Genomic DNA, 16454 nt, shown 5'->3' on the forward strand with positions numbered 1-16454 from the left:
CCAGCTAGGCACCTCTGACCTTAAATCTCACAAAATCACAGGATAGTTACCGTGCAGAAAGAGGCCATTTAGCCCGTTGTGTCCGCACCGCCTCTCCAACTGAGCGTCATAACTTGTACCATTCTCCTGCCTTTTCCCAAACCCCTGCACATTTCTTTCTACTCAAGTAATCATCTACTGCCCTCTTGAAGGCCTCGGTTGAACCTGCCTCCACCACACTTCAGGCAATGCATTGCAGATCCAAACCACTCGCTGTGTGAAAAGATTTTTTTCTTGGCCACCCATTTGCTTCCTTTGTAAATCACTTTAAATCTGTGCCCTCCTCATTATTGACCCTTTTATAAGAGGGAACCAGTTTTTCCCCCTCTACTCAGTCCTGCCCCCTCGTGATTTTGAACACCTCTATCAAAGCTCCTCTTGCCTTTTCCTCTCCCAAGAAAAGAATCCTAATTCTCCAATCTGTCTTCATAGCTGAAGTTTCTTTGGAACCATTTTTTGTTACTTACCTATCCGAGGGCATGTCAAAATAGACTCACCTCTTTAACCCCAAACTGCCTCAGCAGGGCCAACCTCTCCCTTTGAGGTTGCTGAGGCTTCACAGCTGCTACCCCTTTGATTGGACCAAATGCATCGCCCTTCCAACTGCTGTTTTTAATTGGATGGTGAGCCGAGAGGCGACCACTTCAGAGGCCACATCTGAGAAGGTTGCTGATTCATTCCTGTTGCGGATAAATGCGGGTTAGGTCACCTATTGGACGTGACATCAGTGTCCCAAAGCCTGCAGTAAAATTCAACCTCTAGAATCTCACACACACAAGGTCATTCGACCCATTGTACCTGTGGAAGATCTTTTCAAGGAACTATCCAATTAGCTCCGCTCCCCAATTCTCCCCTAAGCCCTAGAATTTTGTTACAAGTATGTCTACAATTTCCTATTGATAATTACTGTTGAATTAACTTCCACCATCCTTGAGGTAGCGCACCCAGATCATCATAACAACTCAGAGTTTGAAAGAAGAAATATGACCCTTTTTTTTGCCAATTATCTTGAATTTGTGTTTTATAAATACTGACCTACTCATTAGTCGAAACAGTAGGAGTTTCCTTACTGCATCAACAACTCTCAGAATTTTGAACATTTCTATTTATTCTTCCCTTAACCTGACCTGCTCTTAACGAGAGCAATCGCAGCTGTACTCGCCTCTCAATGAAAATCCCGCATGCCTGGCGGCTTTCTTTTTGATCTCTTCTGCACCCTAACCAAAGCTTTAACATCATTCCCAAGTGCGATGTTCAGAACTCAAGACAATATTCCAGCTGACAATCAGGCATTCCTAAACGTTTAGCATAACTTCCTTGCTTTTGTATTTTGTGCCTCAGTTTTTAAAGCCAAAGATCCCATTTGTCTTTTTTGTAAGAGTTTGAGCAGCCTGTCCTGACACCGTCAAAATTTGTCTACCTTTATTTTTAGATTGTGTTTTCTGTCACTGTTTTAAGCATCAGAACTGGATTTCTGCCAGTTTCAGGTCATAATTTACTGCATGCATGTTTACAGTATACCAGTAAATCAATCAGCAGTGTCCATTCACTTGGGGCTCGACTTAACCACCATGTTAGGGCAGCACGGTAGCACAAGCGGATAGCACTGTGGCTTCACAGCACCAGGGTCCCAGGTTTAATTCCCCGCTGGGTCACTGTCTGTGCGGAGTTTGCACGTTCTCCCCATGTCTGCATGGGTTTCCTCCGGGTGCTCCGGTATTCTCCCACAGTCCAAAAACGTGCAGGTTAGGTGGATTGGCCATGATAAATTGCCCTTGGTGACCAAAAAGGTTAGGAGGGATTATTGGGTTACGGAGATAGGGTGGAAGTGAGGGATTAAGTGGGTCAGTGCAGACTCGATGGGCCGAATGGCCTCCTTCTGCACTGTATGTTCTATGTTTTGCTCGGCGTTGATCTGGGCAATCCGCGTAAATAGCAAATCAATTTGCTATCTAACCGACCCGCTTCCAAAGCTGAGTTCCAGATCTCACCCAAGTATGCGAGCATATCATTAACACTCATTTGCATTTATTTCAATCTCATTATCGAGATTGAAGTCTAATGCAGCGACCTCCCGGGAATTACCCGACTCCTCAGCGTGAAATCACGCGGTTGTCATTTAGTACTCGTTTTCAAAAACGTGAAGCTGGCGCAATGGCCGCTGTGGGGAAGTGAAGAGGTGAGTAGCCATTTCCATTTTCCTGCATGTAGCTCAAGGGTACTGGAGCTGCTGCCCCAGTCAGGCAAATTGGATGGCGAGACAGCCAGTAATGGCGAGAAGCTTGTGGGGGCTCATTTCCAGCACTAAGTGCCGTTAAGTACGGGTCGCGATCTTGCCAACACAGCCATCGAGAAACACCCTGCCAATCATGCCCAAAATGGCACTTCGAAATGTCTCTGTTAAATTGCGCCTTTGTTCTTGGATCCCTCCATGAAATTAACTGTCATGTTTGTATTGCACAACTTCAGTCGCTTTCAAAAAGTCTACCTTTACGACACATTAATAGAATGCTCCAGTCTACGTGTTTTGAAGGTGAAGATAGATAATAATGATCTATCTGTATGTCTAGCTAAAATATAGCTGTGCCTCAATCACACATGGGAGTGATGTACGGGAATGGTTTCACAAATCACTGTGATTCAGTATTGATAGGAAACTTTTTGAAATTTGTGTTCGCTATTTTGCAATGATCATTTACCTTTTCATAGATTATAAAATTTTACAATGCAGGAGAAGGGCATTGTGTTCGTATTAGTCTCACGCCTCAACTTTTCCCCCCATACTAGAATAACAACCCCTACAGTGCAGAGGAGGCCATTCAGTCCATCGAGTCTGCACCGATCCTATCCCTGTAACCCCAACTAACCTTTTGGACACTAAGGGGCAATTTAGCATGGCCAATCCACCTAACCTGTACATCTTTGGACTGTGGGAGGAAACCGGAACACCCGGCGGAAACCCACGCAGACACGGGGAGAACATGCAGACTCCGCACAGACAGTGACCCAAGGCTGGAATTGAATCCGGACCCTGGCGCTGGGAGGCAGCGATGCTAACCATTGGGCCATCATGTCGCCCTTTCCTGGAAACCTAATGCATTTATGAAAAAAGTATCTGTTGGTCCCACCAAGTCCAAAATTAACAATGTTTTTTTCACTCCCGTTAATATAAGCTGCTGGACACATTGGGGTTTACAGTTGGTGGTAAGTCATCAGTGATTCCCTGGCTTGCCATTTGGGGACGGTAGATTTAATGAGGATGCAGAGGGAGTCTCTAAAATTGCATTTGGAAAAGTCATCTGTCAGCAAAATATAATGAGAATCCTTTACATTGTTTACATTCTATTTTAATTTTCACCTATTCATTTATCCCTAATACAATGAACGCCATTCTGCAGGTTGCAACCTGAGCCTGTTTTTTATTTTCATGTTAACATTCCAGAACTGATTCTGCTAAATAAGGACATACACTGGGATTCTCCAGCCTTCCTGCCACGTGTTTCTCGGCAGCAGACATGTCGTTCGCTGGCGGCAGGATTCTTTGCTCCTATTATTTAATTATTGTTTAATTATTTTTCATGTTCAAGTTGCTTAATCTGCAACTGGATCTTTGCCATTTCTAATGAGTCAGACTGTATCTCAGGCAACTTTAAATGCTTAGCCATCGCCATAATTACCTTTTTTTCGCATTCTGTCAGGTAATGTTAACTGCAATGTTTTTGCCAAAACGAACAGTCTGCTTTTAGTCTCTGTCCGTAAGGTACTGTGTGTGACCATCTCCACCCCCAAAAACTTCAGAGCATCTGAAAGAGCCATTGTCCACAACACACTCCCCACTTAAACTAAAATACCACACCTGAAAAGCAACCACAATATGCTCACCCCTCACTGTCTTTAAGTTCACTCAGCCAATCCAATAGATAGACTTTTATTCCCCTCGAGCCCCCAATTGTTATGGGTCAGGGTTTAGAGAACCCCAAAGTGTCTCATGGAGTTCACCTGACCCACAACTTTTAATAGATTGTGGTATGGGGAGCACACTGCCCACTCTACAGGTGTGGTACAGCAGAAAATGACAAGTATTTCTTTAAAACAAAACAAAACAATGTTTATTCTATGAACGCAAGTTAACCTTTTTAAAACAAACAGTGAACATCTAAGCAACCATTAATTCAAATACAACCCCAAAGACTACAACACTAAGTAACCCTGTAAGCTGTCCTTTTAACATTAAAAAGACTTAACAAACCTTCAAACAGGAGCACATTAGGTTTACATTCAATATTGAGACCTTTTACAATTCTGGTTCACCAAATGATCCATAGATAATCTTTGGATGGCAGAGATCAACAGTACAGCCCTTTGTTTTAATTCCAGATGCAGCTCACTGAAAAACACAGACACACCCAAGCTTTTCTCAGCTCCACCCACACTCTGACATCACTCCAGTAACATGAGCAGCTCCATTTCTTAAAGGTACATTTCTTAAACACCCATTTCTTAAAGGTACTCTCACATGACACAATATACATTAATGATTTGGAAGAAGGTACTGAAGGCACTGTTGTTAAGTTTGCAGATGATACAAAAATCTATAGAAGGACAGGTAGGATTGAGGAAGCAAGGGGGCTGCAGAAGGACTTGGACAAGCTAGGAGAGTGGGCAATGAAGTGGCAAATGAAATACAATGTGGAAAGGTGGGAGGTTATGCACTTTAGATGGAGGAATCTAGGCATAGACTATTTTCTAAATGGGGAAATGCTTCGGAAAGCAGAAGCACAAAGGGACTTGGGAGTCCTTGTTCACGATTCTCTTAAGGTTAACGTGCAGGTTCAGTCGGCAGTTAAGAAGGCAAATGCAATGTTAGCATTCATGTCAAGAGGGCTAGAATACAAGATCAGGGATGTACTTCTGAGGCTGTATAAGGCTCTGGTCAGACCCCATTTGGAGTATTGTGAGCAGTTTTGGGCCCCATATCTAAGGAAGGATGTGCTGGCCTTGAAAACGGTCCAGAGGAAGTTCAAAGAATGATCCCTGGAATGAAGAACTTTGTCGTATGAGGAACGTTTGAGGACTCTGGGTCTGTACTCATTGGAGTTTAGAAGGATGAGGGAGGATCTTATTGAAACTTACAGGATACTGCGAGGCTTGGATAGAGTGGACGTGGAGAGGATGTTTCCACTTGTCGAAAAAACTAGAACCAGAGGACATCATCTCAGACTAAAGGGACGATTCTTTAAAACCGAAATGAGGAGGAATTTCTTCAGCCAGAGGGTGGTGAATCTGTGGAACTCTTTGCCGCAGAAGGCTCTGGAGGCCAATTCACTGAGGGTCTTTAAGACAGAGATAGATAGGTTCTTGATTAATAAGGGGATCAGGGGTTATGGGGAGACGGCAGGAGAATGAGGATGAGAAAATATCAGCCATGATTGAATAGCAGAGCAGACTCAATGGGCCAAATGGCCTAATTCTGCCCCTATGTCTTATGGTCTTATGACACAAGTCTCTAGCCTTTTGAGCAGTTTAATATATCCTTTCCAAACTGTGCAGCCATTCTGCTGTTCAACATCCAACTTGCAAGTCAGTTAGAAACAAGCTTTCTATAGGTTGAACTAGCAGCCCATCTAACCTGACTCTACTGGAAGATTTTGTATATTCGCCTGCAGAACTGATGCAATCTCTGCATGTCTACTTTACTGGTGGCATCAATGCCACTTGAAAAAATTAATCTTACAATACCCGTCTGCAGCCAGCCAAGCATCAAATGCTCACATGAGAGTTTCCCACTGGACTCTGACTTTGGGACTCTGGAACTCACATAAACCAATATGACAGGCTTACCTCCTGACATATTAAAAGTTTGTTGAAACTCCAGCCTTGTGACTCTGACCACTGGTACTCTACTTTGTATTTTATACGGAATTCATAATTCCTTAACTTTCCTGGATGTGAACTGGGTGTCACATTTTAATCTTTCTGGAATCCCTTACTCAGCAAATAGAACTCGTACTGTTGTTGTGGCTCTCCAGACTTTCATCTTCTGGATAAAAGGAAACTTTGAGCAGCAGTCTGTGACTGTACGATGCCATTCTTGATTGTGTGTGAATAAATTGGCTCCCACAGTATGTCATGATCTGGTTGGTACTTTCTGTACCTATCATCTCTTTCAACAGTGTGTTTTTGTACATCTGGCATACATTGCATATCTGCACCGTATTTTCAATGTCTTGGATTGTGCATTCCCATGTGGCCTTCATGTACCATTTGGAGAAGTTCTTCCTGCATTGTCTTGGATATGATTATTCTGGATCTGGTTTGCAGAACACTTTCCAGTGCGATGTCCCCTCTGATAGACCAGTAGTGCCGCATTGCTGGCTGTGTTTCCTGTTTCTCATCAGGCTATCCCATAATCACTTGCTGAGAGAGTGTCTGTGACTCCTCATGTTTGCTGGTCTTATCTCTAATTTGACTCCATTTCAGTGGTGTTACATTCACTAGGCGATGTATCTTTATATCTAGGTCGTCTACATTGTGTTTTTCCTGTGACAGAAACTGAGATGGGGGCCGGGATTCTCCGAAAATGGGGCTATGTCCCCACTCTCGCCGGAAAATGGGCGCGAATCATTCCAGACATTTTTGAGGAGCGCGGGGAAAAAGCGCTCCTTCACCGGGGGGGCCTCCGATGGGGTCTGGCCCGTGATCAGAGCCCACCGATCGGCGGGCCGGCCTCTCCAGCCCCGGCCCTATTTTATTACGCAGCCGGCCCCTGAACCCCCTTGCCATGTTGCGTCAGGGCTGGCGCGCTGAGGAAATCCCCCGCGCATGCGCGGGTTGGCGAGGTGCCCATTTGGCGCCAGGAAGGGAGGCTGGAGCGGCGTGAACCGCTCCAGCAGTGGGGGCCAGAATCGGTAGTGCCCACACCTGTTTCACGCCGTCGTGAAATTCGACGGCACGAACACTGTCTCCATTTCGGAGAATTGCGCCCATTATCTATGGTTTAGCTCCTTATTTATTTTCATTGGTCGAATTCTCAGCTGAGACCCCGCCCTGATTCATTCAGAAAAGTGTCAATCACTTAACAGGTGATTGGTTAATTAGACAATCACTTACTCCAAATTAATTATTATTTTCCTGACCCAGCACAGTTCCCATGGATTCTATCCCACGGTCAAAATGTTTGCATCATGTCTAGCCTAGCCATACTATTGTTACTAGATTATTGCAAATCTGCTGAATGTATCTTTGTATCACTTCTTTAGACATATTTGTGCAGTACATCTTTTCCAACATTTGTCAGTATCTATAGACAGTCATGGTCAGGGGTCATTAGTTCAGTCATTTTTCATAATTCGATCATGCTTCTGCAGTCTCAGTACTTTTTCAAGAACCATTTTATTTTCCAGTACAGGTTTAGTTGATTTTCTTACAGGACCTCTAAATAATTGTTACATCCAATATCTCCCCCCTTTCATTATTTTAAACATAATGCAATAAATCAATTAACAAATTAATAATAATAAAAATAATATTAAAGCGAAATAAATATAAGCTAAGGAAAACACATTCACACGTGTCTTTAATGCTCCCTGTGTGTAGGAACAGCCTTCAACACTGGAATGGGTGCTTCTTAAAAAAAGAGTTACAAGCATTTGAAATTTGTCGATTATTAAATAAAATCAATAACAAGGAATTAATAGAAAGAGCCTTCCATGCCCTGTAAAGGTATCGTTACTTCAGAGCTTCTTGTCATTTTCTTACAAACACATTTGGTTGTCAAAAAGACAAGATACACAGTGAAAATAAGTACAAAGAACATAGCCAAACCTTGCACCATTGATGCTCCCAAGGATCCTAACCACCCAGTGGCCCAATCCCAAAGAGTGCTACATTCCACTTCCTTTTGAATGTGGTTTGCAAATCTTTGGAACCATCTGGAATATAAGTATAACATTCTGGTCCAATCAAGGCACCTTTCTGAGCAAGAGCTATAATCAAGAGCCAATCGATCTTGTAAAGTTACAGTACAGATAGCTAGCATTTCAGCAGAAACTTTAACTAGGGAGGTAGAGGCATCATTAGCTACTTTCTCTATGATGGTTGTTAGTATGTCCGATTCTCTGGCTACTTTTGCATCACAAATAGAAGGAACAAGTTGGGCAGAAAATCTGATCTCGTGCAGTGAGGGTACATTTACTTCTTGGGCGAGATGGGGTCGGAGAATCGCCGGGGGCTGGCGTGAATCCCGCCCCCGCCGGTTGCCGAATTCTCCACCACCGGATATTTGGCGGGGGCGGGAATCGCGGCGCGCCGGTTGGCGGGCCACCCCCCGTGATTCTCCGGCCCGAGTGGGCCGAAGTCCCGCCGCTAAAATGCCTGTCCCGCCGGCGTAGATTAAACCACCTACCTTACCGGCGGCACGGGCGGGCTGTGGGGTCCTGGGGGGGGGGGGGGGGGGCGGCGCATGGTGATCTGGCCCCGGGAGGTGCCCCCATAGTGGCCTGGCCCGCAATTGGGGCCCACCAATCCGCGGGCAGGCCTGTGCCGTGGGGGCACTCTTTTCCTTCCGCCTTCGCCATGGTCTCCACCATGGCGGAGGCGGAAGAGACTCTCTCCATTGCGCATGCGCGGGAATGCAGTCAGCGGCCGCTGACGCTCCCGCGCATGCGCCGCCCGGAGATGTCATTTCCGCGCCAGCTGGCGGGGCACCAAAGGCCTTTTCTGCCAGCTGGCGGGGCGGAAATTCATCCGGCGCGGGCCTAGCCCCTTAAGGTTGGGGCTCAGCCCCCAAAGATGCGGAGGATTCCGCACCTTTGGGGCAGTGCGATGCCCGATTGATTTGTGCCATTTTGGGCGCTAGTTGGCGGACATCGCGCCGTTTCCGGAGAATTTAGCCCCTTATTCCTGATATTTCTGATAAAGAAGGAAGATGACGAATGGCAGGTACTCCGTATCATAAATTTACTGCAGTAAGAAACAGATTAAATTGTTGTTTAAACACACGCCAGTTGCTGTCCACGTTACCATGAAATCTGAGACTCATTGGTGGCTTCAACAACTCCATGTTGTTAATTCTGGCAATCTACAAAATCTTCAAATCTCTTATCAAACTTGAGGCAGGCTGATTTTTTCAGTGTTTAATACCATCCAGCCCTGGTACTGTTCTTGTCGTAGCCTTCTGTCGTAATGTTCTTGTTGGATGGCCTAATTCAAGAACTCTTGTAAGTAAAGCTATAAACGATTTATTAACATTAACTGTGCGTCAACTATATACAAAACAACATATGAATAACAGTATTAACATGCACCAGCAACTTCTCGCTACCAGCTCTCCAGTCAGAGGTCACCTGACTCTAACATTCACTTATATACTAATGAGACTCTTAGTGGTCAGTCAGTGAATTACAACACAACCATGATATCACTACATTTACAGCCGCCATTTTACTGTTATTACGGACCATAAGCCTTTACTCAGTCTTTTTAAGGAGCACAAGGTAATCCAACCCATTGCCTCCGTGAGCATACTGCGCTGGGCCCTGCTGTTCGCCGGCTACGGATATTCTTTAGAGTATCGGCAAGGGACCCAGATAGCAAATGCTAGCGCAACTAGCCCCATAATACCCGCCCCCCCCCCCCCCCCCCCCGGGCGAACAAAGTGATCGCCACTCTAAACTTCATGGATTCCCTGCCTGTCATGGGATCCCGCATGCCTAAATGGACTCGGAAGTCTTTGCAAGTCTTTTTCAGGTTTAATCTAGATTAAGAGGCAAGCTCTGTCATTGTGGCATGGTGGCACAGTGATTAGCACTGCTGCCTCACAGCGCCAGGGACCTGGGTTCGATTCTGACCTCTGGTAACTGTGTGAAGTTTGCACATTCTCCCCATGCCCATGTGGGTTTCCTTCAAGTACTCCGATTTCCTCCCACAGTCCAAGGATGTGCAGATTAGGTGAATTGGCCATGCTAAATTGTCCCTTCGGGTGGGGTTGCAGGAATAGGGTGGGGAATTGGGCCTAGGTAGTGTGGTCGTTCAAAGAGATCGGTGCAGACTCGATGGGCCGAATGGCCTCCTTCTGCACTGTGGGGATTCTTGGATTCTTTAACTGATACTTGGGAAATTAATGGATACGAGGATGGTTGGGCAAGAAGCAAGGTGCAAGATCTTCCATCACATTATTGAAAGGTAATGCACACTTAACAGACCAATCCTGCTCCTGTTTTTTTATGTTCTGATGAGTGGAGATTGATCTGTCTATATGACTTTTTTTGTATAGTTTTACTTTTGTATTTATTTACAAAATAGATTCCAGGCTGGAATTTTACTCTGTTCAGTTTTATGCACCCACCCACCTTGCCAATTTTCTCCTTCCCTGTAGGCATTTGACTATGCTGGGGATTGGTGTCAGGGATGCAGACCACCCTTTCAGTGCTTTCCCCGTGAGCAATATTCACTCTTTTTGCTTCATTATGACTGTGAGTTGACAGTTCCAACATGGGGAGAGGGCAGTGCTGCATGCATTCCTGTGCTCATCTCATATCTGATACACTAATGGCCTCAGTAATAGTTAGAAGCAAAAAGCCTGTCTGGTTGGCTTTCTTTTCCCCTCCCCAGCCAAGGGACACTGAGACCAGTTGTAGCACCTCTGCCACCTGCTGCCAGCTGACATGAGGTCAACTAACTCGGCACAGACTGAGAGCCAAACCTGGAGCCTTCCTCATCCGTTGGGCTGGACTCAGCTGCTCATTTGTGTGACCGTGCAAAATTTCCATTTTCTTCAGGTTGCTTACAGAACCACGGACTATTTCCAGTATTTGCTACTTTTACTCCACATTTTCAGTATCCACAGTATTTTGCTTTTGCTTTATAGATTGAAAACGAAACTGGGTTCTTGGCAAAGAGAATCTCAGCACTATTAGGTCTGGTAAAGACGCTCTCACGTTACCCCGATTTACACAAGTTAACTTCTTTTGTTTGCTTTGAAATTTACTCAGAATTCTGGTGACCTGATATTCTATAAAGGTGTTTTGTATTCATCTCCAATTTGGTTTTTTAATAATTGTTATATTTTGTTTTACTAATCCAATAACTGCATTATTTCAGAAACAAATTAAAAAATATTTGTCCATTCAACTTTTCATTTTTTATATTATTGATAACAATGCAAAGTTTTAAATCAATTTACAGTATGCATAAAATATTTTTGCACATCTACAGCAAGTGCGAAAATTGCAGTACAGTTATGTTAATTTTATTCAGAATAAAAGCACTGCTGCTTACTAATGTGAGCGGGTAGAAAGATTGGGGAGGTGGTGGCTGGAATGAACAATCTTAAAAAGATAATCAATTGGAAAGATGCTCATTAAATTTTATCAGCCTACTGACAACAATGCTCTAACTTAATAAAAACAGGTGGAGATCGTAGCAAGGATATTCGCTGAGACCTTTGGTTATGTATCAGCGGTCTAAGCTGTCATTGTACTGCACACAGTTCGGCAGGCGTCGTCTCGGGGGATTGAAAGAATACACCAGAATTAATAAACACAGGAAGAATCAATAAATGCAGCTTATTTCTAGCCCGATAAGTCTCATTTATAAAAAAACCTTTTAATTAAATCAAATGCAGTTTAGTAGAACATTATGTTCATTAAAACTAATTAATTATCCACTAAATTTATAAAGGCACTAATCAAAAATCATTACAAACAGACAGCAAAATACTAGAAGTATGATATCAATCCATTATATAACTGCTTTAAAATCTGCTGCTAAATTGGAATAGGTTTGTTCCAATTAAAATAATCTATAATCACAGTATTCAAACTGAAAATTAAGAAAAATACATTGGTCAAAATGTCATCCTCCTTTTACCATCCACTCCAAATGTCTGCACAAAATTTGCTAAATCTACGCTGGATTGAAAGTATCATTGCAGTGAAAGATCGTATCATCGTATAGCAGCACACACGGCGATTAGCTGGAAACAACCAGCACTAACGGGGCAATCAACTGAGCAAGACGAATGTTACCAATGGCATTGGTGGCGAGAGAATTAGAGTTCTCGGGTGAATTTTTAAACTGTCATGGAGGTTGGCGAGCCTGCACATTCCCACATCACCCAGCTTGCTGGTTTACCACCGTGCTTCTACCTTCAGGAAATGTGCTTCTGGGAGGATTGGAGGGTGAAGGCGACCCACCCACAAGTAGCAGATAAGCCACTTTGCAGATTCCAATTGGAGTGTAACCGCCCCCGCCCTCCCCATTGATCTTAAGTACAGCCAGGGCGGGAGCTCCACAAAGCTCCATCAAGCTAAGTAAAGCCTTCCCCATCCCTGCCCCTGAACTCACCATATCCATCAGGATATAGCCGCAGCCTCTGGCCATCCAGTGGATTGGTTGTCCCTGGATGATAAAGTTCTGGCAGCTATGTGGCCTTTTTTTTGTTAGTAATGACAAACTCTTCAAGGGAATTCTCCCTCTCTCTCATATTACATCAACAGCTCTCACTGTCAACAGTGGGGCTGCTGATCCAACAGGGCTGGGGGCCTAGGGAGCCTACCCACCATCCTTAATTGGACAGCAAACATCCTGGTCATGAATTGACCTGCTCATTCACATGCAGAAGTGTACTCGAGACCTGGAAATGCTCCCCAACGCAGGTTCCCAAACTCAGAAAAATTTAGTTCCCATATTTCAAGTTAGTGGCCTTTCATCAGAATGAATGTGTGTCTCCGCATTCTGGGATGAAGGGGCGGGTGGAGATACTCGCAAGCCTTAGTGGCCTTTCATTTCTGTGGTCCTCCAGCTCTCAAGGGGTCTAGTGGCTGGTGTGCATGGTAGTGTTTAACGGGTCCCAGTTGCTGAATTTGTGGCCATTTGTCTACTGTGAATTTCCCTTCTCTAGTCGCAGCTGGAAGTGGCTGAGAGAGATGAAAGCACAGGGGACGACTGTGAGGTCCCTGGATGGGGTCCTGTGAATTGTCAAGCTGCATAGCCAGAGTGGAGACCCGGACAAAGGATGTTGAGCAGCTTCACAAGGGAAGAGGACCCTCGCGTAGAGGGGGAGAAGGGGGCGGGGGAGGACAAGTGCAGTCACAATGAACCCCCCACCCTCCGGCTGCAAAGCACATCCTCGGCATAAGCTGTCTGGAAGGGGAAAAACCATTGGTTATGAAGGCAAGGCCATTAGGGAGTGCCGAGCTGTTCAAGGTGGCAGACCGGTTTAATCCACAGCGCACGAGAGCTGGAGGAATGAGGGTGTCGTCTAAGGATTAAGGTGATTGTAAATTGCTGTCGTAACATTATTCAGGTGTGCCTTGCCTGCCGTAGGGGAAAGCCAGTTGCCTAACCACCTACCTGACACTTCCTTGACTGCTCCCTTGGTGAAGTGTGGTGTAGCCATCTCCCCGATTGGACTTAGAACAAGTGCTGGGAAAGTGTTTAAATGCTGAGCTCCACTGATTGCAGCTATTAGTCGTGGCGGGGCAAGAGAATCAGAGGCGAGTTGCCACGGGCATAGCATGAAACATGTGGGGGAGGTGGGAATTTTGTAAAAGAGGCTGAAGATATGGCGACCATTCCCGCTAACGGCGCCAATTATCTCCAATTTTCTCGCCGGGCCTGACACTTTGGAAAAAATATCGGAAAATTCCTCCCAAGGACCTAGACTCTAACTAATTACTAGTTAAATTTAAGTTCAATCTTTTAAATAGTCGGTTGTGTTCTGTGACTCTCCAGCCTCCTAAATTGCAGGCTATTTTGTCAACATTTAATCGGCAATATTTATTAATGTGGCATTGATGGCAGTGGAGCTATCCTGAAGCCATCAATCATGCTGAAATAGCCTGGGAGGCCTCTGACACTATTTCTCTCTGTCACTGTATTGACCCCATGGGCTTTCTAGTTAGGCATGAAGCTCTGTGCTGCAAATGGCTCCTCTATCTCGCTAGTTAACTGTAATTGTATTGCTGTCTTTTTTTTTAAAATATTGTCAATTTTACAAGCTATCGCTTCTGTTTTCTTCCAGCCTTTATGGTAGACACATGCAAGCGAACCCCGAACCTCCAAAGAAGAACAATGACAAGACGAAGAAGATAAGCCGGAAGCCTCTGGCTGCTAAAAACAAATGAGGGCGTCAATTGATTTTCATCTTACTGTCGCTCTCTTCTTGCATGTGCCTCTGATCTGTATTTATTACCTCTACTATCCTAATATGTTACATCAGGAACAGTATATGATCCTTTGTTCCTACTGTAGTTTAATATCCTGAGCTAATTACATGTACACTACTTAGCATTAACATTTTTTCATAATTGCCATAAAACTTGTCACCAATAATAACACTTTGGGAAACAGCCACGAAAATGCTCTATTCATAAATGTTACACAGTAATACGATATTTGTGCAAAGGAGAAAGGCAAATCTTTGCATTTGCTGTCACACATGCTTTCAAAATTCTTCTTTTGCCAATGTAGTATCCTAATTTTTACTGCTCTGATGATTTTTAAATAAAGTCTATATTTGTATGTAGCATTCATTATCTTTCCTTTATATGTTTGTATAATTACATTACATTTCTTAGACAGATGATCCTATCTATTAATCTGCAAGTAAATTATAAGGGGCCTGGTTAGAGTGGATGGGAAGAACTATTTTCCTTAGCAGTCAGGTCAAAGGCCAGGGGCATAAAGTAATTGGTAGAATGATAAGAAGTGAATTGAAGAGAGATTTCTTTTACCCAGAAGATGATGGTAAGACTTGGAACTCGGTGCCTGAGAGGACAACAGAATCAGAAACCTTTACACATTTTAAATGGGACTTGGATATGTACTCTGCAATGCTGTAACCTACAGACCTATGCACAAGAGCAGGAAAGTGGCTGAAATGGCTGTTTTTCAGCAAACATCGAGATGATGGGCTGAGTTCCTTCCTCCCACTGTGCTGTGAATTCCCTGTAAATTACATGGGAATCTAACCCTTTTTGTGCGATTGGCACTATGCTGATTGAAATTATCAGCCGCATTTGGAATCCTAACAAAAGATTGGATTTGGTGGATTATTTTGTAAACGGGCAGCTGCTTGCAATTATTTTATTGTCTGTTCCATAATTTATTTCAGTATGTAGAAAATGTATTTTCCTGCTAATCTGTCTTTTTGTTTCTACAGGAGCCACAGAAAAATTATTTCTTAGCCCCACTGAGATGCATAATTTCTCAGAAACACCTTTGTACTCCGCTTTGTCCCAAATTCTCCAAGTTGTTTTGCCAATCAACCAGTTTACTATAAATGGAATATTAGCTCAGTATTACGCTATACACTGATGAGCAACTCTTTCCAGATATCTCACTCCGTGATCATCATGCAGTATCTTGAAGTGAACTACAAATAAGGTCCAGAACAGCATTGTTTTTCTCTTTCTGTCAATGAATGACTGACTAAGATGGTTAAAAGCTAAGCGGAATAATGTGCAAACCATGCAGTCAAAATTAATTATGGGATAACGCCCAACAACAGCTGGGTTTGGCTTGGTGTGACGTGAACTCATTTTTTAAATCTCCAAACCCAAATCCAGTCTACCTTGAAACCGTCCGCTGCCAGTTATAACAGAGGCGGGACAAAGAGACTTCAACCATCCAATTCTCAGGATGCAGCAACCAACACCCGTCACTTGCCCCTCCCCCAACTCTGGTGTGTCCCATCTATGACCGCCTCTCAACCCTACAAGCCAAGCTTTTACCATTCCCATCAACTCACAATTTCTACCCCAGCAAATAAACAGCTTACCGGCCTTTCCTGCTACATTTTTCCCCTGATATGGAACCAGGCCTATTTGCCTGGCTAATTTCTGGGTGGAGATTTTGTAGGTGGGAATAGACAGGAGGGCAGGAGTTAAAACAGTAGTGTTTGGGAAAATGCAGATTTCCGGGTCTTCTGACCAGAACCCCCCCGCTATCTTATCCCACCAGCTTGGCTTGGAAATCTAGCCTTTTTATGGATCAGGGGCGAGTGTTTTTTTTAAAAAAAACTATTGAAGGACAAACCTGCTACTAAATTCAGAATTCTAAGCTTCATCAGGGCAGGGTTGAAAGTAAGCAGGGAACCCACGTTCAGCTGTCAGATAAGTAATTAAAATATTAAAATAGCTTATTAAGTAATGTTTTAACCCTCAGTTCTGCCTTTATCAGCCAGGGCATCTGTTTCCCAACCTGTCAGCTACCCAGCAGGACCACTGAGGCAAGTGCACAGCAGGAGAAGCTTCTTGAATGAAACTGACAAGCTGGGAAGTCCTGCTGCAGCTCCCAGCATTTATTATCACTTATTAAAGTGATTGTACAGTATGTACTTCGACCTGTGGTTTTTCAATCTTTAATCATTCTCATTTCTTAATGGCCAATTAATGATAATCTCTGTGAACAAT

At 44.0% G+C, this 16454-nt stretch overlaps 1 protein-coding gene across 1 annotated transcript in view; it reads left to right on the forward strand.

Moving 5' to 3' along the window:
- Positions 1–14567, forward strand: part of LOC140425849 (ras suppressor protein 1-like) — a 204281-nt gene extending 189714 nt beyond the window's left edge. Inside the window, exon 7 of the mRNA XM_072510234.1 lies at positions 14063–14567. Within this exon, the coding sequence (XP_072366335.1) occupies positions 14063–14165 (103 nt within the window). The 3' untranslated portion in view covers positions 14166–14567. The remainder of the gene's footprint in view (positions 1–14062) is intronic.
- The last annotated feature ends 1887 nt before the right edge of the window (positions 14568–16454 follow it).

This window comes from Scyliorhinus torazame, chromosome 6 (genome assembly GCF_047496885.1).
Source record: "Scyliorhinus torazame isolate Kashiwa2021f chromosome 6, sScyTor2.1, whole genome shotgun sequence".
NCBI classification, from domain to species: domain Eukaryota; kingdom Metazoa; phylum Chordata; class Chondrichthyes; order Carcharhiniformes; family Scyliorhinidae; genus Scyliorhinus; species Scyliorhinus torazame.